We start from the raw sequence: 25,604 nt of genomic DNA, 5'->3' as shown, positions 1-25,604 counted from the left end.
TTAGATAAAAATTATGAAGTTGTAATAGTTTAAGTCTCTATAAAGCAACTTCTAACTGCTGATAAATATCTACTCCATTAAAGTGTTATAAAAACATCAAATGGAAATAGTGGAGATGAATGAGTACCAATTAGTAACAGACACGATTAAAACATTTCTTGTTTAAAGTTTTCTTGCATTTGCACATCTAACAGGTTACTATGGCAACTCAGTTACCTTGAGATACTCAGAGATTAGATTAAAACACCAGACTGTTGAAAATCCATGTTTTCACTTTTACTAATTATACTTTTAACAAAAAGATGACAATTGTTGGATACTAAATTTTTTTAAAAAGACAATATTAGAACATGTTGTTCATAGGTGAACAGTCTTCAAGATCAATGAATTCAGGAAAAGAAATGAGAAAAAACGGCCTCCCCCAAACTCTTATCACCCTAAACAGCTCTCACCCCTGTGTGTGTGTGTGTGTGTGTGTGTGTGTGTGTGTGTGTGTTTGACTGGGGTTGGGGAAGTAATTACAAACTAAATATTACAATGTGAGATGTGACATATGGCTTCTGAGAATTAGAAAGCAGGTAAGAGGAAATCATCGCAGCTTTAAAAAAAAACTTCCCATTGAAGCACAGGAGCACTTGAATCCAGAAGAGCCACATGGATTCAGGTTCCTGCGGGTACCGTAAGAACACCTTCCGAGAACCGTTCGTGACGGTGGTCCCCCAGCCTCTCTTTGCTTCTCAGGGCTGGGAATGAGACAGAAAGCCCTGCAGCCGACAGCAAAAGCAAAGTGGCACAAAGCTCACACAAGCGCGTGCGACCGTCCTGCAGCCGAGGATATGCAGCAACCGAGCCAACAGGAGACGTGAGGCCAGAAGCGGACAGTGCCCCCAGCTCTGAACGACGTCCAGCGGTCTTCCACTTACAGGCTGCCGTTGGCATATTGCAAACTTCCTGCCTGGTGTTCAGAGCCATGCCAGCTCAGGGAGGACACATCAGTCACTAAAACTCACATCAGGAGGATTTATAATCTTTGGACTCCTTTCCAAGTGGGAAGCAAAATGATTCAAACTGTTCAGCTTTCCGAAAACACAGGGAAATGTAGGACTTGTAGGTTTTCCGCTCCTAACAGTTCAGCAGTCGTGTCTTCGATCAGGCAGGTCTTGAGGTTTCAGCAACAGCAAGAAACAGGGCAGTGAGTGACTCTAGGGCGGTGAGTGAAGCTCGTGGTGACACACCTGCACCTTTACTATGAACGGTGGGCAACTTCATCAAGCTACTACCCTATCCCTGACCAGCATCCATTTGCTGCCTACAAACTTTTATTTACTTGACATGAAGATCTTCCAAGAAGCCCCTTTTCCAGTCTAGCGAATGTTTAATTATCACCACCGAAAGTTAAGGGGTTTTCCTGGCAAGTTTGGCTGCTGATCCCTAAGGTGTCAGATTCTAATAGAACCACATCCAAGCCTCAGTGGCTTCTTTGAATATAAAAGTCTGTTCCTGACTCACAGCTGTCCCCAGGAGCCAGGCCCCTCCACTGTCATCTGCACCTTCCCCGCCACCTGTGTCCTCTTCAGCCAGTGCTGGTGTCTTCCCCAGCCAGGCCTGATGTCACACTGCTGTCCCCATCTTAGCTGAAGTCTAGACACAAGGGCCTCACCAGATGTGACAGGACAGTAAAATGAGCTCAGCTGTGGGCCTGAGGCTCAATTCATAAATGTCTATTTGTAATCAACTTAGGCAATTTATCTCTTCATAGATCAACATTTTCAGTTCCAGAGTTTACTTTCCTTGGGACCAGGACAAGAAGGGATATGTCTGACCTCCAGGCTCGTGTGCCGGACCACACGGGTGGGCTGGAACCCTCGACAGCACACGTTTGCCTTCAGCCCTCATTGCTCTCCCCTCCGCTGCCCTCACCTCCCACTACAGACTCTGCTGCGACACAGCCCTCCCATCCCCACATCACTTCCAGTTCATCCGGGTACCCAGCCCAGTCCAAAATGGGTGAGTCCACTGTTTCATGGTCTCCAGGATGACCTACGAGCTGATAATACGATGAATTGTAAAGTCTTGGTGGGAAAGAGCAAAGTGTTTCTCATAAAACGGACCCTCAATCCATTGGATCATAATCACTGGAGTTGTTTGTTGAATTTGCAACATCTAAACCAGGAACTGGGAATTAGAATTTTCAGAAACAACTGAAATCAACATTTTAAGAAACACCTCGAGGTGACTCTACTACACATCAAATTTTAAGAACTAAAGGGTTACCCTTATATCTTCCCTGATAACATATCTGGGTCTGATTACAGTGAGTCACTGCGTGTGCGTCAATGACACGGGGGAAGAATTGGAGCATACTAGCCCCCAATACCACGGCTGTTGCTGGAATTGCTTTTCTTTGGGAAAGCACCCAATCCTCAGTTAGTCTATAAATGGTAACAATACTATTTAACCAGTTACTACCTGAAAGCATTGAATGTTGACCTATGGACTGACAATCTGTTTAAAAGTTGCAAACTGACAAAAACCCGCTTTTTCACTAAGAAGATAACCTGGAAAGTGACAAAAATCAACAGGAAGACAAGCAGATAAAAGTTCACAGTTTCAACATCTATTTGTGTCCCTAACCTTTGAGCATCTGAGGATATCACTCAGTGCCCTCTATCCAACCACTGGCCTCTAACGTCTCCCGGTGACACCACATATACCACAGCCTTCCTGTGGCCCCACATCCGGCTGTCACAGCTCCTCCACACAGTCTCATGTTACCTTACTTACCCTATATGTGGAATTTTGCTTAGTCTACTTTACTCTAAAATTCCCAGACAAAATGTACCTTTTAAAAAGGCCTGGTACCAGGAACAAGGAACTATTTCCAAACATCCCCTGGGTTTATTCCAGGGAATTAGCTCCCTACCTCACATATTTCTGGAGCATGCTGATTTCAACCTATTTTAGTAGGCAGAGCAAAAATAGTTTTCTTACATGCCAAGGTCTATCAATCAGGAGTGGCTGAACAGGGTGCTGGGGTGGGGTGGGGGGTGATCTACCGTATTGCATGTGTCTAGAAGAGCCGAGGTTGACTTGACGTCCGTTCTGTGTAACTTCTACATAGAACAATTCAGACCCACAGGGCTCATAACCAATTAGAATTGGGGACACCGAAGAGTGAAGCAAGCTTTCATTTAAATTCACATCATAAAACCCACTGTCATAGATTGTCAGTGATGTCTGTGCTCAAAGGATACTTGAATTGTTTGTTATGATTAAACCACAGGAGTTTCATTTGCTTCTCTCAGTCCTTCATTCTCTTGGTCCATGAATTTCAAGAGGATTTTTGAAAGATCACTTCATGAAGGCAAATGCAATGTTCAAACCGCCTCTGGGTGCCTTCACAGGGCTGTTCGCATGCCAGATATACTTAGGACAGCAGAGGTTAAATAAATAGAGATTTAGCAAGTTCAGGTTTCTCTGTTTTCCCAGATCTCAGTTGTTCAGCAAAAACCATCATTAAAGAAGCAAGCAACCACTGATGAAGTCTGAGCAGTAACAGTTCGTAAGAAGAATAAAACCAATGAGACAGTTGGTCAAAGAAACATGTGAAGTTCAATGTTAATACAAACGCCGCAAGGGGTTAGAGACATTGCAATTCAAGGGACTGAGGACTTAAAAAGCATGAAACTTTTTTGAATTCTCTGGAGAATTTGTTACAAGGAAGGAGATTCCTCATCCACATTTCTGCCAGGCATATATACTTCTGTGAAGAAAATAATGCCCGGAGGAAGACATTAGATTTTTAATTTTTCTATAATTTGTATTATATATCATTTCATATACTTAACCACCTAAGAAATATTAGATAGGCTTCAACTGACACTAAATAAAATAAGTGCACTGTTCTTGTCGCAGAACTTTAACACTGTCCAACTAACAACATCCAAGAAGCAAACATCTCTTGAGTTCTGTGACAGCGTTAAATGTGAACTCCACTCCTAATACAAAATTTAAAATGAGCCAGGATGTCCATTCAACTTCTTTACAAATAAACTGAACACTCATAAAAAACAGCAGACCACAGATAGCGGTCAGTACTGCAGTAAAGTGAGAAAGATTTCCCATAGCGTCCAGGTGTCTTCATGACTCGAGTAAGTGACTCCTTAAAAAATAACAGAAAAGAAAATTAAATTATAAAGAGGGAATAATACCTGTTTTCACAGTTTAGAATATATGTAAATGCATATATATTTTAAAAATATGATACTCAGGATACCTAGCTAGAAAAAACAAAACACAACATTAAGCAGCTTTATAACTTAGGTTTTCAAACAAAAATTAAATATTATAACATGTCTGATAGAAAACACATTTTGTGGAAGAGTTATTTAACAAAGGTATTTCCTCTAAGTGACCCCCAGATACACAGACCACAAGGCTAAGGCCAACACCCTGTTACTGGTCAGAGGAATGACGTTTGAGGCAGCTGTCCGGGCTGCAGCAGGAAGGACCTCTTTCTCCCCAGCAGCACCTGGACTTCTGAGGAGGAACCTGTGACTGAGGGGTTGGAGAGGAAAGAGAAGGAGGCAGTCGAGAATACCAAATGGGCTTCCTATTGTCTGCTTCAGGACATCAGCAGGACTGCCCATGAGCCTCTGGATATGCCACACTTTATCTCACACCAGGCCCAGTGACACCCCAAAGCCCCAGCTGCCAAGGCCACAACACCCCCTACTCTGCCACCAACCAGATGCATCCACAAGAGCCAGCTGTTAGAGGAGAAAGCACAAACGAGCTACAGCACCACCTTCCAAAATAGAAAAGAAAGGCTTCTAATGGCCAGCCTATTGAACAGTAAGATCCAAAGTAAACACAAAACGCTACCTCAAAGGCTAAAGCAGATGTGCATGTTTTCAAATACCACAAACAATCAAGGAAATACAGTATAACAAAAAAGAAACTAATTCTCCAGCAACCGAACTCAGAGGCACAGAATACCGCACTCTGATAAATAATTTGAAATAGCTGTCATGAAGAAATTCAACGAGCTATAAGAAAACTCAGAAAGGTCATTCAGGGAACTCAGGAACAAAATTAATGAACACAGCAGTTCTTTACCAAAGAGATTAAAATTATATGGAAGAACCAAACAAATTCTAGAACTGAAGAATTCGATAAATGAGATGGAGAATGAACCATGAGTAACCAGGCAGACCAGATGGGAGAGAGAATAAGTGACTTGGAGGATAGGAATAGAGAAATAGTTCAGTTTGATGAGGAGGGAAAACTAAGATTTTAAAATAGTGAAGAAACCCAGCAAGAGCTATCAGTTTCAATCAGAAAGGTCAAAAAGGCAAATATAAGAGTAACTGGTATACCAGAAGGAGAAAATGGGGAGAAGCAGACAAAAGAAATAATAGCTGGGAACTTCCCAAACCTGGGAAGAAATTGGTATGATTCCACAAAACAACTAAAACAGCCTATTATCTCAATGCAAAAAAATCTTTTCCAGAACACATTATAATGAAACTGTCGAAAATCAATGATCAAGAACCTTCTAGGCAGCCAGGGAAAGGAATCTTACAAAAAGGAACCCTTGTAGGCTTTCAGCAGATTTCTCAGCAGAAACTCTGCAGGCCTAGAAAGAGTACAATGACACTCAAAGTGTTGAAAGATAGAGACTGCCAGCCAAATATACTTTGTTTGGCAAAACCACCCTTCAGATATGAAGAAGAAATGAAGGCTTTCCCAGATAAAAGCTAAAGCAAGGTTACTACCATGCGGCTTGACTTGCAAGAAATGCTAAAAGGAGTTCTTCAAGCTGTAAAGAAAAGATGCTAATCAGAGACCCAAAACCACACTCTGCTCTGCTTCGGAACTAGAAAACAGTAACTCTGTATTAGCACTGTTGCTACTTAACTAAGGTATAAAGGTTAAAGGAAAAGAGTATTAAAACCTACAGCTACTATAATTTGTTAACAAATTCAGAGCATAAATCAGTGAACTGTGGTATTAAAACATAAAGGGGAGGAATAAAAGGGCCGAGCTTTTATATAGGAAGGAAGAGAAACTGCTTTCAGCATAAAATGACCTGTTTTATCTCGGAGATATTTTAAATAAACCTCATGGTAACCACTGCAAAAATCCAGACTAGATTCACAAAACCTTCAAAAAGGCGGGGGTGGGGGGGTTGGAGGGGGGAGCGCACTGAGCAAATCACTATGAAAAAGAATGAGAAGGCAAACAATAAGATGGCAGTTGCAAGTCCTTACATATCAATAATCACTACAAAGTAAGGACTGAATTAATTATTCAATCAAAAGGTGCAGAGTGACTTAATGGATTTAAAAAAAAAAAAAAAAAAAAAACTAGGGGCGCCTGGGTGGCTCAGTGGGTTAAGCCTCTGCCTTCGGCTCAGATCATGATCCCAGGGTCCTGGGATCGAGCCCCACATTGGCTCTCTGCTCAGCAGGGAGCCTGCTTCCCTTCCTCTCTCTCTGCCTACTTGTGATCTCTGTCTGTCAAATAAATAAATTTTAAGAAATCTTAAAAAAAAAACTAAACTAAAACAAGACTCAAGTTTATGTTGCTTACAGAGATTCATTTCAGCTCTCAACACATATAGGTTCAAAGTGAAGAGATGGAAGAAGATATTCCATGCAAATGGAAATCTAAAAAAAGCAAGGGTAGCCATACTTATATCAGAGAAAATAAACTTCAAGCCAAAAACACTAATATGAGACAAAGAAGGCTGTAATGTAATGATAGAGGGTTTGAAATATCAACAAGATAAAACAATTGGAAACATACCCACTTACCCCTGGGACACCTAAATACAGTAAGCAAATACTAACAGGTATGAAGGGAGAAAGAGACAACGCTACAAAAGTACTAGTGAACTTCAATGCTCCACTGTCAGCAATAGATAGATGATCCAGATGATCCAGAAAATCAACAAAGAAACACCAGAATTGAAGCACATCTTAGACTAAATGTTTTAAATGACATATATACATCATTCCAACAAACAGCAGCAGAATACACATTCTTCTCAAGTACACAGGAAACCTTCTCTAGGATAGATCTTATGATAGGACACAAAACATCTTAGCAAATTTAAGGAGACTGAAATCATATTAAGGGTCTTTTCTGACCACAATGGTATGAACTAGGAATAGTAAAAGTTGAGGGGTGCGTGGCTGGCTCAGTCAGTGGAGTGTGCAACTCTTGACATTGGGGTTGTGGGTTTGAGACCTACTTTGGTGTAGAGCCTACTTTAAAAAAAAAAAAAAAAAGTGAAAATTCTACAAATAGGAGGAAACTAAGGAACACACTTCTGAACTACCACTGGATTAAAGGAAAAATCATAAGGGAAATAAAAAATTATCTTGAAACAAAGAAAAGGAAATATATCAAATCCTATGGGATGCTGAAAAGCAGTTCTGAGAAGAAAGTTTATAGTGGTAAATGTATATATTAAAAAATGAGAAAGATCACAAATTAAAAAGCCTGATTTTATACCTCAAGGAACTAGAAAAAGATCTAAATCCAAAGTTAGAAGAAGGTAATAATGATCACAGCAGAAATGAAATACAGACCAGAAAAACAATGGAAAGGATCAATGAAATTAAGAGCTCATTTTTCAAAAAGATAAACAAAATTGACAAACCTTTTCCTAGTCTAATGAAAAAAGAAGACTCGAATAGATAAAATTAGAAATCAACTGATACTACAGAAATATATAGGATCTTAAGGGACTATATTAATAATTATGTGCCAAAAAATATAACCTACAAGAATGGATGAATTTCTAGTAACACAATATATACAAAGACTGAATAAAGAGAGGAAAAAATCTGAGCAGTTCAATAGCTAGTAAAGTAATTGAATAAGTAATCAAAAACCTAACACAGAAAACTCCAGAACCAGAAGGTTTCACTGATGAATTCTACCAAATATTTAAAGAAGAATTAATGCCAAGTGTTCTCAAACTATTCCGAAAAATTGAAGAGTGGGGAACACCTCCAAGTTCACTCTTTTTTTTTTTTTTTTAAAGATTTTTATTTATTTATTTGACAGGTAGAGATCACAAGTAGGCAAAGAGGCAGGCAGAAAGAGAGAGAGGAGGAAGCAGGCTCCTTGCTGAGCAGAGAGCCCAACATGGGGCTCGAACCCAGGACCCTGGGATCATGACCTGAGCCAAAGGCAGAGGCTTTAACCCACTGAGCCACCCAGGCGCCCCCTCTAAGTTCATTCTATGACACCAATACTACCATGCAACCTAAGCCAGAAAAGCCCACAACAAGAAAGTAAAATTATAGACCAATATCCCTGATGAATATAAATGCAAAAAATGTCAACAAAATATTGGCAAAACAAATTCAAGAACACATTAAAAAAATTCAAAACAGATTAAAACACATAATAATGATTATATACCATGACCAAGCGGGATTTATCCCTGGGATGCAAGGATGGTTCGAATATACACAAATCAATCAATGTAATACAGCACATTAACAGAAAGAAAGATTAAAAAATCATGTGATCATCACAATAGATGATGAAAAGGCATTTGACAAAATGCAACATCCTTTCCTGACAAAACCTTCAACAAATTGGGCATGGAAAGAATACAACTCAACATAATAAAGACTTATACAACTAACCCATAATTAACATTATACTCAACATAGAAAATTTGAAAGCTTTTCCTCTAAGATCAAAAAAAGACAAGGATACCCATCCCCCCCACCTCCCACCCCGGCCCCTTACACCATACACTACTGGAAGTCCTACCTAGAGCATTTAATCAAGACAAAAAAGGCATCCAACGTGGAAAGGAAGAAGTAAAACTGCCATTATTTGCAGATGTTTTGATTTTGTATATACAAAATCCCAAAGACTATCAAAAAACTGTTGGAACTTAAGGAAAGTTGCAGGACATAAAATCTGCGTATGACGAGCAGTTGCATTTCTGTACACTAATGATGTAACATCCAAAAATGAGATAAAGAAACTATCCTATTTACAATAGCTTCAAAAACAATAAAATACCTAGGAATAAATTTAATCAAGGGAGGGAAAGATCTGTACATTGAAAAGTACAAGACCTTGCTGAAAGAATTTGAGGAAGTCACAAATAAGTGGAAAGACATGTTGTGTTCATGGACTGAAAGAATAGTTACCATGTCCATACTACCCAAAGTCACCTATAGATAGATTCAACACAATCCCCATCAAAATTCCAACTGCTTCAAAGAAACTAAAAACAAAACAAATCTAAAATTTGTATGGAACCAGAAAAGACCCTGGATAGCCAAAGCAACACTGGGGAAGAACAAAGCTGAAGGTATCACACTTCTGAGTGTACTATACTCCACAGTAATAAAAACAATATGCTACTAGCATAAAAACAGACACAGAGACCAAGACAACAGAACACAGAGCTCAGAATTAAACTTCCACATATACTGTCAATTAATATTCCACAAAGGGCCAAGAACACCCAACAGAGAAAAAGTCTCTAACAAATGCTGCTGAGAACACTGAAAAAACACATGCAGAGCATAGAAATCAGACTGGTCTCTTAACAACACTCACAGAAATTCACCCAAAATGGATCAAAGGTTGAAACATAAGACCCGACACCATAACAAGAAAATGTAGGGAAGAAGCTCCTTCACATTGGATTTGGCAATGAATTTTTGGAGATAACATCAAAAGCACAAACTTTGAACAAAAACAAAAATCAGCAAATGGGAATACATAACACTTAACTAAAAGGTTCTGCTCAGCAAAAGAAACAAGTAACAAAATGAAAAGGCAACCTATGGGGGGGTGGGGAACATTTTTGCAAACCAGATATATCTAATAGGAGTTAATATCCAAAATATATAAAGAATTCAGGCAACTCAATAACAAAACAAACAACACGATAAAAAAAAAAAATTAATGGGCACAGGACCTGAACAGACATTTCTCCACAGACATCCAAATTGCAACCAGGTACATGAACAGATGCTCAACATTACTCATCATTAGGTAAAGTCAAACCAAAACCACCATGAGGTATCAAGTCACACCTGTTAGACTGGCCAGAATCAAGAAGAGGGAGCAAGTACAGTGAGGATGTGGAGGAAGGGGGACCCTTCCCACTGCAGTCAAATGCTCTACCACTGAGCTATATCCCCTGGACCCTTCCCACTGTGTACTGGTTCAGCCAATATGTAAAACAATACAGATGTTCCTCAAAAAGTTAAAAACATATCTACCACATGACTTGGCAACTCCATTGCTGTGTATACACCCAAAGGAAATGAAAACAATATATCAAAAACATATCTGAACTCCCATGTTCACTGCAGCATTATTCACAATAGCCAAGATACGGAAACAACATAAATGTTCATCATTGGAGGAACTGATAAAGAAGATGAGATGCATATATATTACGTTATATTTATTACCCATATGTATCGTACATATTCACGTATATACACATACATAACATCCAGCCATGTGAAAGAAGAATATCTTGCCATTTGAGACAACGTGGAGGGAACTTGAGCAATTATGCTAAGTGAGGTATGTCGGAAGAGAAAGGCCAAGTAAAGTATGGTATACTTATATGCGGAATCTAAAAAAGCCAAACTCGTGAAAACACAACACAATGGTGATTACCAAAGGATGAGGGGTGGGAATATAGGACTGCTTAGAGTCCTATTGCTTAGAGGACAAACTTACAAGGAGTAGTAAATAAGCCCTAGAGATCTAATGCAGTGTAATACTGTAGGATCACCATCAAACTTGCTAAGAGATTAGAACTTAATTATTCCAACCACTAAAAGAAATAATAATTAAATAATGTGACAAAGGTGCTAATTATGGTACCTCTACACTACCATGGCAATCACAGTGTATCAACTATCAAATTAACATGTTTTACACCTTAAATTTATGCAAGTCAAATATATTTACATGTCATATATTTACAAACATATTTACATGTCAAATATATTTTTATTAAAAATATGCAAGAGTAACTGGCACATAGGTGCTCAGAAAAGTTTGCTGAAGTGCACCATCAATACATACTAACAGAAAAATTACCTGGTCGTTAGTACAATTCTGAATCTGCATGTAATTATCAACTTAACCTCCAACTATAAAGAAGCACCTTATATGAATATGACTGGGTATGTGCACGCATGTGCACGCACACACACACATTTTCAGAAAAAGAACAAACAAGGCAAGAAATTTCCCAGAAACTGTAAACCTCATATGGAAATCCTCACTACCATCCACCAGACTATCACCCGTTGGAGCTGGACAACATGACTGATAAATTACAGGTAGACTCAAACCAGTTACACTGCTGTAGAATATCCAGTAGCAAACAGAACCCATTTCATTACTTAGACAGAAAACAAAACTGTTTCCTTGAGGTACATGGAACCCCACAGTTTTAGACATTCTTCAATACAAAAGATATTCAATGTATAACAATGATAATCGAACTACCTGAATATCTACTAGCCCTTCCTTTTTGTTGTTATAAACCTCAAGTTTGTTTAACTACCTACTTCTTCAGACCACCACCACACAACAGAGTTAAAGTTAGTGAATTCCCGAAAATTCCTGAGATGGGATAGAGATAATGGAAGGGGTAAAACAGAATAATCTCTTTCGATCACCACCACTTTTTTTTATTATTCAAATAAGATTTCTCCTACTCTTTTTCAAAAGAGTAAGAACAGCCTGTTGCTACCACCAAGTGTGACTCAGGCACTTCATGTAAAGCTCCTCTCATCTGTACATTCTAGTATCTCTGAACCTTTCAACATAATTATTAAAACTAAAGTTATTAGTCATAGAGTATTGTTTAAAAAAACATACTCATTTTGCAAACTGATGGGAAGTTGGTCACCAATCCTTATCATAAACATTTTAAATCATGGCTGATGTTGCCCCCCCCCTTTTTTTTAAGATTTCATTCATTTATTTGACAGAAAAATCACAAGTAGGCACCGAAGCAGGCAGAGAGAAGGGGAAGCAGGCTCCCCACCAAGCAGTTAGTGTTAGGCCTAAAACCATGATAAGCAGAATATTACTCAGGCACAATAATTCTGCGTTCTAAATGTTTTCCAACATTCTCAGGAAGTCATGAGCTTCCAGCGACTCACACACCAAAAAGCAGTGAGCCGTGGGAAAGGCAGTTCATCAGTTTCTAGTTGGTACACATTGTTCTGATGGGTAACTATCACCATCCAGGAATGCTAGTGTTACTGAAATGCTTGTGTGATGGCTCTGGTGGGTGTAACATGCACTTGCTCATAATTGTGATCACTGTATTATACCTATTTTTTTTTGAAGATTTTATTTATTTACTTTAAAGAGAGCGAGAGGGAAAACCAGACTCCCTGCTGAGCAGAGAGCCCAACATGGGACTCCAAGACCCTGAGCTGAAGGCAGAGCTTAACCGACTGAGCCACCCAGGTGCCCGGGGAATTAGTTTCTTAACAGAGTCATCCTTCCTGTCTTCAAATTTAAACTCACATTGTCTTTATCATCTTTTTTCTTTTTTTTTTTTTTAATTCTCTAAACTTATGTTTAGCACATAGCTGATATTCAATAAATGATGAAATCAGCCTCTGGATAATTTGTTTGAAATTGAGCTCAAGAGGCAGCTCTTTGGGAAATCTTCCCTGAACATAACCCAGTGAATATTTACTAAGTCCTTTTAAAGTATGAAGGCACTGTTGGGCGTTCACCTGGGGATGGAAGTTATGCATGTTCCTGGACAGAGGAGCTAGGAGTGCCAGTGGTGAGCAGCAGGATCTGGAGGTGAGAAGAGCAGTGTAATTCCTTCTTCCATCCAATCTACATGCTCTCTGCCTGGTTTATGTGTGTGTATTTTGGGGACTGAACTTACCTTTCTCATGTTGATAATGACACACAAAGTGGCGTCTCAGTCATCACCAACAGCAGAGTCTCCAAACACGAAACTGCACATGCTCTTCAGAGTCTGTCCTCATGGAGTGATCCAATCAAACAGCCAGAAATAAAGCCAAACTTCACTAAACACATTACTTTAAATTCCTCTTTTATTTCTAGAGCATCGGAGCCAGATAATCCAGACCTTACAGATATGGAGAGGGTGGACTGGCCTCAGTCCCTAAAGAGTATTTCTTTCCCTCAAAGCCACATAAAGCATAACTTTTTTTTTTTTAAAGATTTTATTGATCTATTTGACAGATGGAGATCACGAGTAGGCAGAGAGGCAGGCAGAGAGAGAAGAGGAAGCAGGCTCCCCGCTGAGAAGAGAGCCTGATGCGGGGCTCGATCCCAGGACCCTGACATCATGATCTGAGCTGAACGCAGAGGCTTTAACCCACTGAGCCACCCAGGCGCCCCTGAAGCATAATTTCTTGTCCACTGATAAATTACATGAAAAACTGGAAAATTTAATATACCTACTTTTTAAACTTGTGTTTTAATTAATGAAACTGATATGCTTACTATTTATGATTGGTTATTAAGATTAGACCTGAAATCTTTGTAATATAATTTCATAAGACAAAGAATCTAGAGCATAATTTAAACTCAATCCTTCTTTCATAAACAAACCCTACTTTGATAACTCCAACTCACATTGGTTTTTTTCCATCATTTTTTATAGTATGGTGTAAATAGAACAAGTTCTTATGCACTGGATTACACATACATATACAAACATATATATTTTTTCTTGGCTTATTTCTTTTATAATGCTTACGTGTGATAATCTCTTATTTCCAATAGTCTGGTCATCCTCTGAAAGCATAGTTCTGGGTTTACCCCTGTTTTCTATTTCAAAACACTATTTTAGGCATTTAGCAATTATCCATTTAAATAATTATCAACTCCTTCACTACGGTTTAATAACAAAGAAATGCAGGATGACATGAAATCATGCATGCCTTGTATAGGTCTATTTGCTAAAGTCCACCGGACAATTTAAAATTTAGAAACATATGGGAATATGGTATCTGACAACTAATTTTTGTATATTTCAGAGCTCCATGTACATTAACAAAGTTTATTTTAAAACTACATCAACAGTTATATAAATTCAACTTAACAATATAAATAAAAGAATGTACAATCCCCCAAAAACTATTTAAAAAGGCCTGAAACAAACATAAAAGACACTAATTCTTGAGACTGACACCTAATGCCTAGGCTACCCTACATTTCAAGAACAAAGTATATCAAGACCCAAATACTAAATTACTCAGAGCCCAATGTTCAAAGTAGCAAAAGATCCATTTAAGTACTAGGCTAGGAATAATAATGAAATTATTTAATTTCACACTTTGTATTTCAAAATATACACAAATTGCCTCAAAGAAGACACATACAAATTGAAATACAAAAAGGTGTATAAATGGTATAAGATAGGAATGGGGTATACTACCATAGATCCTAGAATGGTTATAATAGCTTTCTTTTCTAATCATATAATTTGTCATTCTAGAACACATATATCTTATATTATTCTTTTATTCTAGAATATCTTTCTTTTCACAGTAGGGTAGAATATTCAAAGTGAAACCTTAGCTTTACAAATCTTAGCATTGTAAAGAAAGAATGAGGGATTAACTTTGCCGAAACTATCCAAGGGTTAACAAGACTTCTGGAAGAAATAAGTCACATAAAAATAGAATTCAATAGAGAATTGCAGGACGGTACCTTGGAAAAGAAAGTAATAAAAGAACATTAAAGCAGTATTAAAATAATGCCAAAAGCTTGTGCTTTTGAAAAACAGGAAAAAAAAAATCTTTGACAAATACTAATGAAAAAGAAAGAAAATCTTCAAAGAGCAGAATGAAAAAGAGGAAAGCCATAAAGAACATTAACATATATCTTGAAACATTTTTTTCTAAATGTTGTATTGCTGCTAGATAGCAAGTGACAAGTAACTGACAGAAGTAAACACAAATACTCTCAACTCTGTAGCCAGCCACAAGAATTCTCAATAGAGTTCCATCAAATGTGACCATGCAAAGAAACAAGGAGTGTATGTGATAAAGGATCCAGCCCTGCAAAGATGGAAATCATGAAGCTTGTTTCCAACACAGACAAAAGGCCCGTATATATTGTATTATGGTGAGAAAAGACAAATTCAAAGCGTAGCCCAGAATAACAACAAAAATCCAAATAACACAGACTGGGGTCACTGTATCTGCTTGAAAATTAAGAACAAAAATTAAGAAACAAATGATAAAACAAGAGATTAGTAACAAACAAATGTATGTGACAAACGTAACAATTAGTAACACACAAATTAGTAAAATAAAAGAAAAGCATCTAAATGCATTATATAGAGAAAAAACTGTAAGTGTAAAAGAAAGCTTACGTAACATGAAGAATGAAGTTAAAACATCTAACTGATGTCTAATTGGTGTGGAAGAAGCCTGTACAGAAGAGGTAAGACCATTTTTTAAGCAGGCTGAAAAAACTCCAGAACTGTTGAAAGACTGGGACTGGCAATTTCAGATTTAGCAAGGCCAACTAACTGCAAGCAGAACAAATAAATGAATAAATGAACCAGAAGTATAGGAGAGCCTTTAATAGGTAGTTGACTTCTGTCAGCAAAGTGAAAGCAGATAATCAGGGAACAAGATCTCCAATGTTTTAAATGAAAGTACCTGTCTACTCAGCATTCTCTACATAACAAAAACAGCTTTTAAGAATGAGAATAAAAGGGGCTCCTGGGTGGCTCAGTCAGTGAAGTGTCTGCCTTCAGCTCAGGTCATGATCTCAGGGTCTTGGGATGGAGCCCCACATCTGGCTCTCTGCTCAGCGGGAAGCCTGCTTCTCCTTCTCCCTCTGCAGCTCCCCCTGCGTATGCTCTCTTGCTCTCTCTCTCAAATAAATAAATAAAATCTTAAAAAAAAAAAAAGAATGAGAATAAAATAAAAAATATTTCATAGTAAGAAATGTATTATAGAGCTTCCGGACCCTAATTGTAAGAAAGTCCAATACATGTATTTCACATGGGGCCATCATCCCATATGAAAGCTGACTTCTAAAAATCAAGTAGGAGGAAAAAAAAAAAATCAAAGTAAATGAGTGAACATTAACACAACACTGTAGAGAACAGGAAGTCTGATATGCAAGAAGAGAATAGGGTAGAAGTAATAAACTGGACAAAAGTATCTTATGAAAGTTGATAGTATGATCAACAGTCAAGTCTTCTCAGCTTCAGTACTTGTTACATTTCACTGCAGACTTTATTAACTACCAAAGCTAAACTGGGATAATAATCAGGAAGAACTTCAGGAGAAAAAGATAGAAAGAAAGAGAACAAAATTATAAAAAATAAATAAATAAAAATAAACGAAACCAAAGGTAAAAAAGGAATATATAAGAAACAAGGAAGAGTGAATGAAAAAACTGACACAAATACATAAAAATTATGAAACTGGATCTTTAAAAACAGTCCTTTAAATGTGGTACAAAAGTGACAAACATAAAGATAAAGAAATGTTGAAATTCAGAAGGAGAGACGTAGCAGATGAGGGATCAACCATGGAACTGGCTAGGTTGTACCAGTATCCATCGTATCACAAGCTAAGAAACACTCGCCCAGAGATAAAGGAGGCCACTACGTGACTGTCCAGTTCCACTGAGAAGAAAGACACACGTGTAAATGCATCGTGGCTTCAAGTAGCCACAGAGCATGTAAAGCCAACTTTACCAGAACTGCAAGGAGAAATAAACTGACCCACTGTCACACTTGGAGACCTGAACACACCTCTCAGAAGGTAATAATCAGAAAACAAAAAATTAAGTATACAGAAGATTAACCAAACACATAACAAGCATCACCTAAAAGATATATAGAAAACACTACACGTGACAATTCCAAAACAGACATTCTATTCAAATCCATGTGAAACTTAAAAAACAAACAAACAAACAAAAAGAGACTACATTCATGGCTGTAACTGCTCTCTTCACCAAATTTCAAAGTTTTTATTATACAGATGACATTTTCCGACCAAATTAGAATAAACCTAGAAAGATTATCTTCCCACATAAAGTAGAAAATTTCAAAATTATTCTTCTAAGAAATTCATGAATCAAATAATGGGAAACAGAAAATTCTGTGAATTGAATGACCATGAAAATACTTAGAGAAAACCAGAAAAAATGTATACCCTTACATGTTTATTTGAGAAAATGAATGAAGAACCAAATGCACAAGTTTATCAACCGACACACATTAGAAGTTTACAAAGAAAGTACATCTTCTTCACCGAAATACAGAAGGTAGGAAATGGCCAAGAAAGGACTATCAATCAATGAGTCAAAACAGGCATATGACAGTGGATCGCAAAAGCCAATCTCTGACTCTTTCAATATTTGGAACTGAATGAACATCTGAAATAGGTCAAAGAGAAAATCAGGTAAGGCACAAAAATATCAGGAGTCCAACATTAGGCCATCCTACAACAGGCTGCAGACATTAAAAGGGTAGGAAAAAAATCATCATAACTTTATACCAATAACCTTAAAAAATTAGAAATGAAAAATTCTTAGAAAAATGTGACAGTAGCTAGGAAATATGAAATTATAACTCGGGAAAAAAGCAAAATGTATTTCACCACAAAAGAAAATTTTGTTTAAAAGGAAAACGTTGTTTTTATGGATATCAGAGAGATTGTTTCTGTAATCAGACTAAGCCTACCGTCCATTTTGTTTATCAAGGACACTCCTGGTCCTGACTAGTGTCCATCCCTCCCTGTGCCTTAATGGCCTCCGGGTCCCTCCACCAGATGGAAAAGAGGAAGAGGAAATACTCAGCAGGCAGCAGAGACCACAATTTCCCAGGGGGAGGCTCCCACCCTGCACAGGGGTGCCTGGTGCAAAAATAGTGAACAGGACAGTGTTTAGGGGAACCTAAGTGAGGACAGAGTAGGTATCCTATCTGAAAACAAATCCCAATTCCTGAGCTTGTCAGTGCAGAGCACCAACACCATGGACCACACTGCCAACAGAACGCTCGAGCCTCCCCTCCCCTTTGGCCTCATGTGTGCACCGACTCATTCGTACTCCCTGAGAGAAAGCTGCTTCCCAGAAGTTCCTCAGAGATCTAAGTGGGATTACTGGTCATCTACCCAATCTCTTCCCCTGTCCCTTGACATGGAGCATCTCAGAACACTCCTTGACCTGCACATGCAGGCTCCAGAGTCTCCTCCTGTCTCTGCTGACTCTCTGACAGCCACCATGTGTGCAAGGACATGGTGAATCCACACCAGCCCAACCCATACCCCAAGCGCCCCCTAGGAGGCCCTCCCTCCTCACTGTGGGTATTTCTGCTCTCCCCTACATACCGTAAAAATTTCAGGGTCCACAAGACAACAAAAATAATCCAGAATGCAGGGGAGGGGAGCCCACCCAGTGGGTAGCAGAGGAAGAACTAGACTACTATGTGGGTTGCTAGAAGGCTACATTCAGGACCACGTGTGAGTGGCTAGATGGGCAGATGGAGAGCACCCCTTCAGGTATCTGTGTGCTCCCTAGAGAAAAATCCTCAATCCTCACCACTCCCCTCACTCTGTCACGATGGAGTCTTCAAAGACCTCTGGTATCTGTCCCGCTTCATACATACACAATGGGGCCAACACATTCAAAAGAACAATTAGAACACTTGGGACCTCCGAAAGGCAGAGCAAATGACCAGCGTGCCCAAGGATCTCAATCTCTACCTGCTAGGAGGCACCCTAGTCAGAGACACAGCAGAGAGCAGCATCTCTTGAAACTCTCTCACCACAAACAAAGCCCCACTGTCTCTTTCTTAGAGATGCTTGGGTCCTGCTCACAGAGGAGGGTCCTGTTCTCAATGGGAGAATGGGTTTCCCACCGCAGCTGTCACTGGTGTCCCTCACTCTTTGCAAGCAGCCCTTCGTTCCCAATCAGAGAGGTAACCTCTCCCAAGCAGCCATGTCCCCACCGTTGCCATACCCAGCAACAGACACGTGGAGGAGAGGGGGCAAACAGACAGAGAACACACACACCCCTGCAGACGAGGGTCTCTCTGTTACTACTGCTCTAAATTTACCATACTATTGTTTTCAGTTTGTTTTCCCATGTTTACCACACTCTGCAATCAGGTATTGACCTGTTTACTTGTTCATGATCATTATGTTCCCCACAGCCAGTCAAGGACTAGTCAGACAAGCCCGCTGCTATAGCTCCAGTTCATAGCAAGGGCCCTGGCACAAAGCATGGATTCAATCAATATTTGGGTCAGCAATTAAAATTATCTTCCTGTATCTAACCACCTGCACAAAGCATTCTCCTCTTCCCTGAATTAATCAGCTCAGCATGTTTGATTCATACGAATTTGGACGAACAACCCATGAGGCTCCAGGCCAGGGCCCCTTTCCCATCTGCACCCTCTCTATTCACACCAGTCCCAGCACCTGTCATATTGCTGGCTTCAAGTGTGGCTCTTCCCACCAACACAGGAACAGGAAAAAGATAACTAACAGACCTCTAGGGCTCTTAATCAACAGAATCCAGAGCCCACCCCCATCTAGGTCATGGTCAGAAACCAGACTGGTCAGGAATTCCTAGCCCATCCTGCAATAGGGTGGGACTAGGGGGTTCAGGAAGACAGAGAGGGGTTAGCCCAGGGCAGCTGGGTACAGGATGTAGCGATAAGCTTCAACCGTAGATAAATCCTTGTTCCTTCCCATTTTCTGCTCCTCTGTGAAAACAGAGCCTAGAGACGGAGACCAGAGGTCCTCCTTCCTTCCATACCCACAGTCCAGGGACACCAGAGTCCAGAGTCTGACCTGCTCTAGGTTCCTTTCCCATGTTGTTGTCCCTCAGGAAGTCCAGGTGAGCTCGGATCTCCAGCAGGCTGTGGGCCATCAGCCTTGGGGACAGAAACAGGGTATGGGTGGTGGGTGAAGCCTATCTCCCAGCTTCTATCTCCACCTCCCTGGTTCCCAGCCCATCTCTCATTCACCTTGGATGGCATACTCCTGTCTTCCCCTATGGTATCCCCAGAGTTCTGTTTCTGGGGCTTATCCTTAGAAACATCCAGCATCTGTGGCAGCTCTGTCTCTGCCTCGGGAAACGGCAGCTGCCCCTGCAGAGTGTATAGCAACTGGAGGAAGGTCTGGTGCCTGGAAGGAGAGGGATAAAGAGAGTTGTAAAGAAGGGAAATTGGACCGGGCTGAGTCTTTAGCTCACACTCCCAGCCTCACCTGTGAAGCGTGTCCCGCTTCTGCCCTGCCTGCTGTTGCAGACTTCCAAGCTCCTGAGACAGTTGCACAAGCTCCTGCTGAGCTCCTCTCTGCCGCTGCCTCACCTCTGCAGAGGCTTCCGCCAGATGCTGCAGATGCTTCTCCTACCGGGAATGAGAAGGCAAACATTAGATGCCCAGGTCTTACAGCCATTTTCTTAACAACTCCAGGCTAGACCCAACTTGGGGCTCATACCCACAGATGGAAAGGGGGACCCTAGCCACTTCAGGCAAAACAGGGGACCTGGAGAAAAAGGAATGAGCTATTCCAGTGGGAAGCATTCTGAAGGAAAAGGGCACAGATAGGATAACTTATCTAGCCTGCTAGGTGCCATGCGGCCATGTAAGCACTTGCTCTGCTAAGGACTTCATCAACTGAGATCCATACGGTAGGTGCTAACCTCACCTCCACTCCAGACAAGACTCAGATGCACAGGAAGTGAGGGAACTGCCCAAAGTCCTAACACGGGACGTGGTGATGCTGGCCCCTGTGCTATAATGCCTCACAAGAGAGGAGAGGAAAGGAGGTCCTCCAGGCAAAGGATTTAGCTCATGCAATGACATGGCGGTGGGCAAGGCAGATTTTCCTAGGGATGTGGACCCACCTGTTGCAGCTGCCACTGCTTCTTGGCTGTTCTCAGTCTCTCCGTGGCCACTCGCTTCTGCAGGGAAACAAAGGAGAGGAACAAGGAGAGGAGGAGTGTTTTTCTGGTTCGATTCTGGGAGGTGGCCAGTAGGCCCAGCCCAGCATGTGTGCCCTTTCCCTCCTCTCTGCCTGAACTCTCTCCCCTCAGCCTGGCTCACCTTGGCCTGGAGCTCTTCCAGGGCTCCGAGGAGCTGCGCCCGCTTCCTCTGGGCCTCCACCATCATGGGCAAGGCCTGGGTCAGGGCACCTGTGATGGCTTCCACATGCTCCTGGTAGGAAGCCTTCAGCTCTTTCCACTGCTCCTTCGCTGCAAGTGCCTTCTGCCCTGAAAGGAGCAACCAAAGATAACGTAAAAGAGACTAGCCTGCCTGCCTACAACACTGGGGCCTCTGCTTTCCCATCAGCTGACCCTACTGACAGCACCTTCCCTCCCCATCCCACCCCCCTGCCTACTCACGGCTGGTGTCTTCAGAAGCCAAGGGGTCTAGTCCCTGGACAACGTCCTCCTGAGCCAAGAAGTTCTGCAGGAAGTCTACTACCTGAAGCTGGCTGCAGAGTAGCTTGTCCTTCTTCCGGGAGTCCTGTTTGGAGAGCAGACAAAGTCAGGGAACATCATTACCTGTGTGCCCTGGCAGGCTGAGACTGCCTTCCTGGGTGTTCACCATCCGCACCACCCACTACCCCCCGGAGAGGACCCAGGAGAGCCCCCAGCTGCCCATCCTGCACATACCATTACAAACTCCGCCAAGATCTGGGCCGGCAGCTCTGCCTCTTCTTGCCGGCCGATGGGCTCTACGATGTCTGCCAGCTTGGCCAGGGCCCTGAGGGAAAGAAGACGGGGGAAACGGGAGACTCCTTGGGTGCTAGTCCTAGCCAAATGGAGTGCAGACACATACAGAGACCTGTACCAATGCTGAGTCTTGCCCTGACCGGCAGGCCTGCAGTGTCTGAGAGCAGGAACGGCGTGTGTATAAAGGCAATACACACCCTGAATAAGTTAAGCAGAGCAAGGGAGTCAGGGCAGCACAGGGACAGGGAGACAAGGGGCCCCCGCTCCGACGCGCAGAGGGAGTCCCAGGCAGGTAGCAACCTGGGGCAGGGTCTGAGGAGGACGGTCCAGGCTCTCCGGGTCCTACCCCCCTGGGGGCTACAGCGCCCCCAGGCAGGCAGGGGTGGGGAAGTGTGCGTGGACGGAGGGGACACAGAAGCTAAGTGACCCTCCCACACGCGTCCTGCGTGGACGCAGCTAATCGCTAGGGGACGTGGAGGTGCGCGGGGACATGCCGGGGTGTTCGCGCGCGGGGAGAGGGAAGTCCCTCCCGCAGTCGCCGCGGCCCGCACAGCTGGGTGCCGGGACCACCGGGGGTCCGCGTGGTGTGGCAGGGTCCTCCCCTCCCGCCCGCGGCTGTGACCTAGCTTACTCTAGCGCTGGGGCTCGCACCCCAGCTTCCGGCCCCTCCATGTCTGCGGCCGGTGGGCTTCTGCTCTTCCACCGCCAGCCCGCAGTGCTCTTTGGATTCGCCGCGGCTGCGCGCCTGGGCAAGCGATTGGCTGCGGGGCCAGGGGGCGGGAACCAAGGGCCAGCGTGCACTCTGATTGGTAAGCGCTGATGAGCGAGCCGTTGGAACGCCGGATGTTTGCGCCGGCGCCCTTGTGGCAGGCGCGCCGAGTTCTGCGCCTGCGCGCAGCCCGTATCCGGTGCTGTAGACTGCGGGTGTTCTGTGGGCCAGGTCAAGCGAGCGCGGCCGCTTCCCACTTGACGGGACGTGGAGAATAAGTCTCTTGAGTTCGGGGTTTAGGGAAGTCTTTAAGCCCTGAGTTCACTTTAAAAATTATGTTGTGATAGAGGGAGAACACTGGGTGTGCTTTCCCAGACGCTTGGCATTCTTAGGAAAGAACAGGGATCCTAGAAGCGAAGGGGGCCGCTGATTACAGCGCCGGAACGCGTCGCTTTCTGACGGACGTGTCCGAGGATCCGTCTCCCCGCCACTCCGGGGCTCCGCCCGCCGGCCAAGCCGGGGTCCGCCCCGGACCGCGGCGGAGAACCTGTTCCGCGCGCTGCGCAGGGGTAGCTGAGTGCCTGGCACCGTAGGCCCCCGTGGGGCTGCGGGGAAACGACGTAAGGAACTGGAAGACGCTGAGAGGCAGGAACCGTGATTGGCTACTCCTGGTAAGGCCGAAAGCTGCACCAGCTGGGGGCCCTGGGTAGAGCGCTCGGACAGGCATGCCTTGAACAGCAGCCTTCAACGTACAATTTACAATGTCTGGCATCCAGTTAAAAACCACAAAGTTTGCAAAAAAGGAGGAAAAGAAAAACCATAATGAGAAGAAAAAAAAATCACTGATCAGAACAGAAATAAATGTTAGAATCAAACAGGCAAGGAAAACAGTTAATGTTCAAAAAAATAAGCAGAGGTATAAAAAGTATTAAAAGGTTAGGATGTGCAGAGAGTGTAATGCTGATGCGGCTGGTGGGAATATAAAAATGATGCATCTGCTCGGGAAATACCAGTTCCTCAAAACGTTAAACACTGGGTGACTATATGGACCCCAGTTCCACTTCTAGGTATATATCCAAGAGAAATGAAAGCGTGTTCGCAGAAAACTTGTACACGAGTGTCCACAGCAGTGTTATTTACAAGGGTCAAAAAGTAGAAGCAACCCAAATGTCCATCAGCAGTTGACCTGGAAAACAAAATCTACATCATTCAATGAGGTATTTTTCAGTAAAAACAGAAAATGAGGTATACGTGCTTAAGCACAGATGAACCTTGCAAAGTGAAAGAAACCAGTCACAAAAGACCATATTCTATGATCTCACTTAAACGAAATGTCAAGATAGGCAAATCCAAACGAGAAAGTAGACTAATGGTTGTCCAGGGCTAGGATGGGGATGGGAGTGCTGGTGGGGCACGGGTTGGGGGTGGCTAGGGTATGCAGAGGGTCTGCAAAGGGACATGGCGTTTTTGGTATGGGATTAATTAAAATGTCCTAAAATTAGATTACGGAGAGGTTACACAATTGTATACAAAAAGCAATTCGGTTTATACTTTAAATGGGTCTCCATAAAGCTCTTCAAAAAGTTAATCAGAGGGGCTTGTGGGTGGCTCAGTTGGTTAAGCCTCTGCCTTTTGTTCAGGTCATGAACTCAGGCTCCTGGAATAGAGCCCCACATCTCTGCTCAGCAGGGAGCCTGCTTCTCCCTCACTCTCTGCCTGCCTCTCTGCCTACTTGTGATCTGTGTCTGTCAAATAAATAAATAAAATCTTAAAAAGTTAATCAGAGTTATGAAACATAATAAAGACCTAAATCAAACTTGTGAAAACTACAATGTGAAAGATGAAATAGGTGAGTAGCAAACTAAACATTACATAAAGAAAAAAATGAAATTGAAGACTTCAACTTAGAAAACAAGATAAATTATAGAAAGTTAAAATGAAATAAAAAGAACAAAATAACAGTAAGCTGTGGGACAGTTTGTAAAGCTTAATATACTTAAAAAGGAAGTCCCTGAAGGAGGCAAGAGGACAAAAACTAATAATAATGACCAAAGAATTTGAAATTTGTTGAAAACTGTAAATTCACAGTAACATGAAGAAAACTAACCAAGACCTACATAATTGTGTAGCTTGAAACCATTGATATGAGAAAATCTTTTTATTTTTTTATTCCTGAAAGCAGCTTGGGTAGGGTGGGGGGAAGGGAGAGGGTACGTTATATACAAAGAAACAAAAATAATGATTATAGTAACTTTCCTATTGCAAATAATGCAAGAAACACCAGAGTGAAGCAACATCTTTAAAGTACTGCTAGAAAATAAATTAGTAAACATATAAATAAATAAACTGTTGCAGAACCTTCCAGAAAATGAACATTAACTAAAGACACATTCAGACATACAAAAGCTGAAGGAATTTATCATTAGCAAATCCACAATACAAGAAATGTGAAAGAAATCTATTAGAAGGAAACAACATTAGATTGAAATCTGAGTATATAAAAAGAATGAAAAACAGAAATATTAACTACCTGAATAAAAATGTATTTTTTTTAATACTTAAATCTTTTTTTTTTTTTAAGATTTTATTTATTTATATGACAGAGAGAGACACAGAGAGAGAGGGAACATAAGCAGTGAGAGCGGGAGAGGGAGAAGCAGGCTTCCCGCTGAGCAGGGAGCCAGATGAGGGCCTTAATCCCTGGACCCTGGGATCATGACCTGAGCTGAAAGCAGTCGCTTAACAACTGAGCCACCCAGGCGCCACAATACTTAAATCTTTTTTAAAAAGATAATGAACTACAGGGGCTCCTGGGTGGCTCAGTTGGTTAAGCCTCTGCATTTGGCTCAGGTCTTGATCTCAGGGTCCTGGGATCCAGCCTGGCATTGCGCTCCCTGCTCTGCAGGGAGTCTGCTTCTCCCTCTGCCTCTCCCCCTGCTCATGTTCTCTCTCGCTCTCAAATAAATAAATTCTTAAAAAAAGAAAAAAAAGATAATGAACTACATTAATACAAATAGCAATAATGTGGGATTTATAACATATGCAAAAGTAAAATGTAGCACACAAAAAGGGTGGGGGGAAAGAAACAAAAGTAAATTACACATTTTTGTCATTTATGTAAAGCTGCATATTGGGTAAAAGTAGACTCTGG

The 25,604-nt window shown here is 41.7% G+C and overlaps 1 protein-coding gene across 3 annotated transcripts in view; it reads right to left on the bottom strand.

The window, feature by feature from the left end:
- The window catches only part of ZWINT (ZW10 interacting kinetochore protein), a 33,295-nt gene extending 10,818 nt beyond the window's left edge, over positions 1-22,477 (bottom strand). The window contains exons 1-9 of one of the 3 annotated variants that reach the window (XM_080823512.1): positions 22,376-22,473; positions 21,685-21,775; positions 21,412-21,535; positions 21,113-21,279; positions 20,914-20,970; positions 20,271-20,413; positions 20,030-20,189; positions 19,854-19,936; positions 3,175-4,162 (exon numbers count right to left, since the gene is read on the bottom strand). In XM_080823512.1, coding sequence (XP_080679638.1) covers positions 19,859-19,936; positions 20,030-20,189; positions 20,271-20,413; positions 20,914-20,970; positions 21,113-21,279; positions 21,412-21,535; positions 21,685-21,775; positions 22,376-22,416 — 861 coding nt within the window. In that variant the 5' untranslated portion in view covers positions 22,417-22,473 and the 3' untranslated portion in view covers positions 3,175-4,162; positions 19,854-19,858. Of the gene's footprint in view, positions 1-3,174; positions 4,163-19,853; positions 19,937-20,029; positions 20,190-20,270; positions 20,414-20,913; positions 20,971-21,112; positions 21,280-21,411; positions 21,536-21,684; positions 21,776-22,375 lie in introns of those variants that run through there. The other 2 variants (XM_080823513.1, XM_080823514.1) reach the window with 2 other exon arrangements.
- Positions 22,478-25,604: the final 3,127 nt, after the last annotated feature.

Source organism: Martes martes, assembly GCF_963455335.1.
Source record: "Martes martes genome assembly, chromosome: 14".
In the NCBI taxonomy this organism is placed as follows: domain Eukaryota; kingdom Metazoa; phylum Chordata; class Mammalia; order Carnivora; family Mustelidae; genus Martes; species Martes martes.
This window is presented reverse-complemented; position numbering and strand designations above follow the sequence as displayed.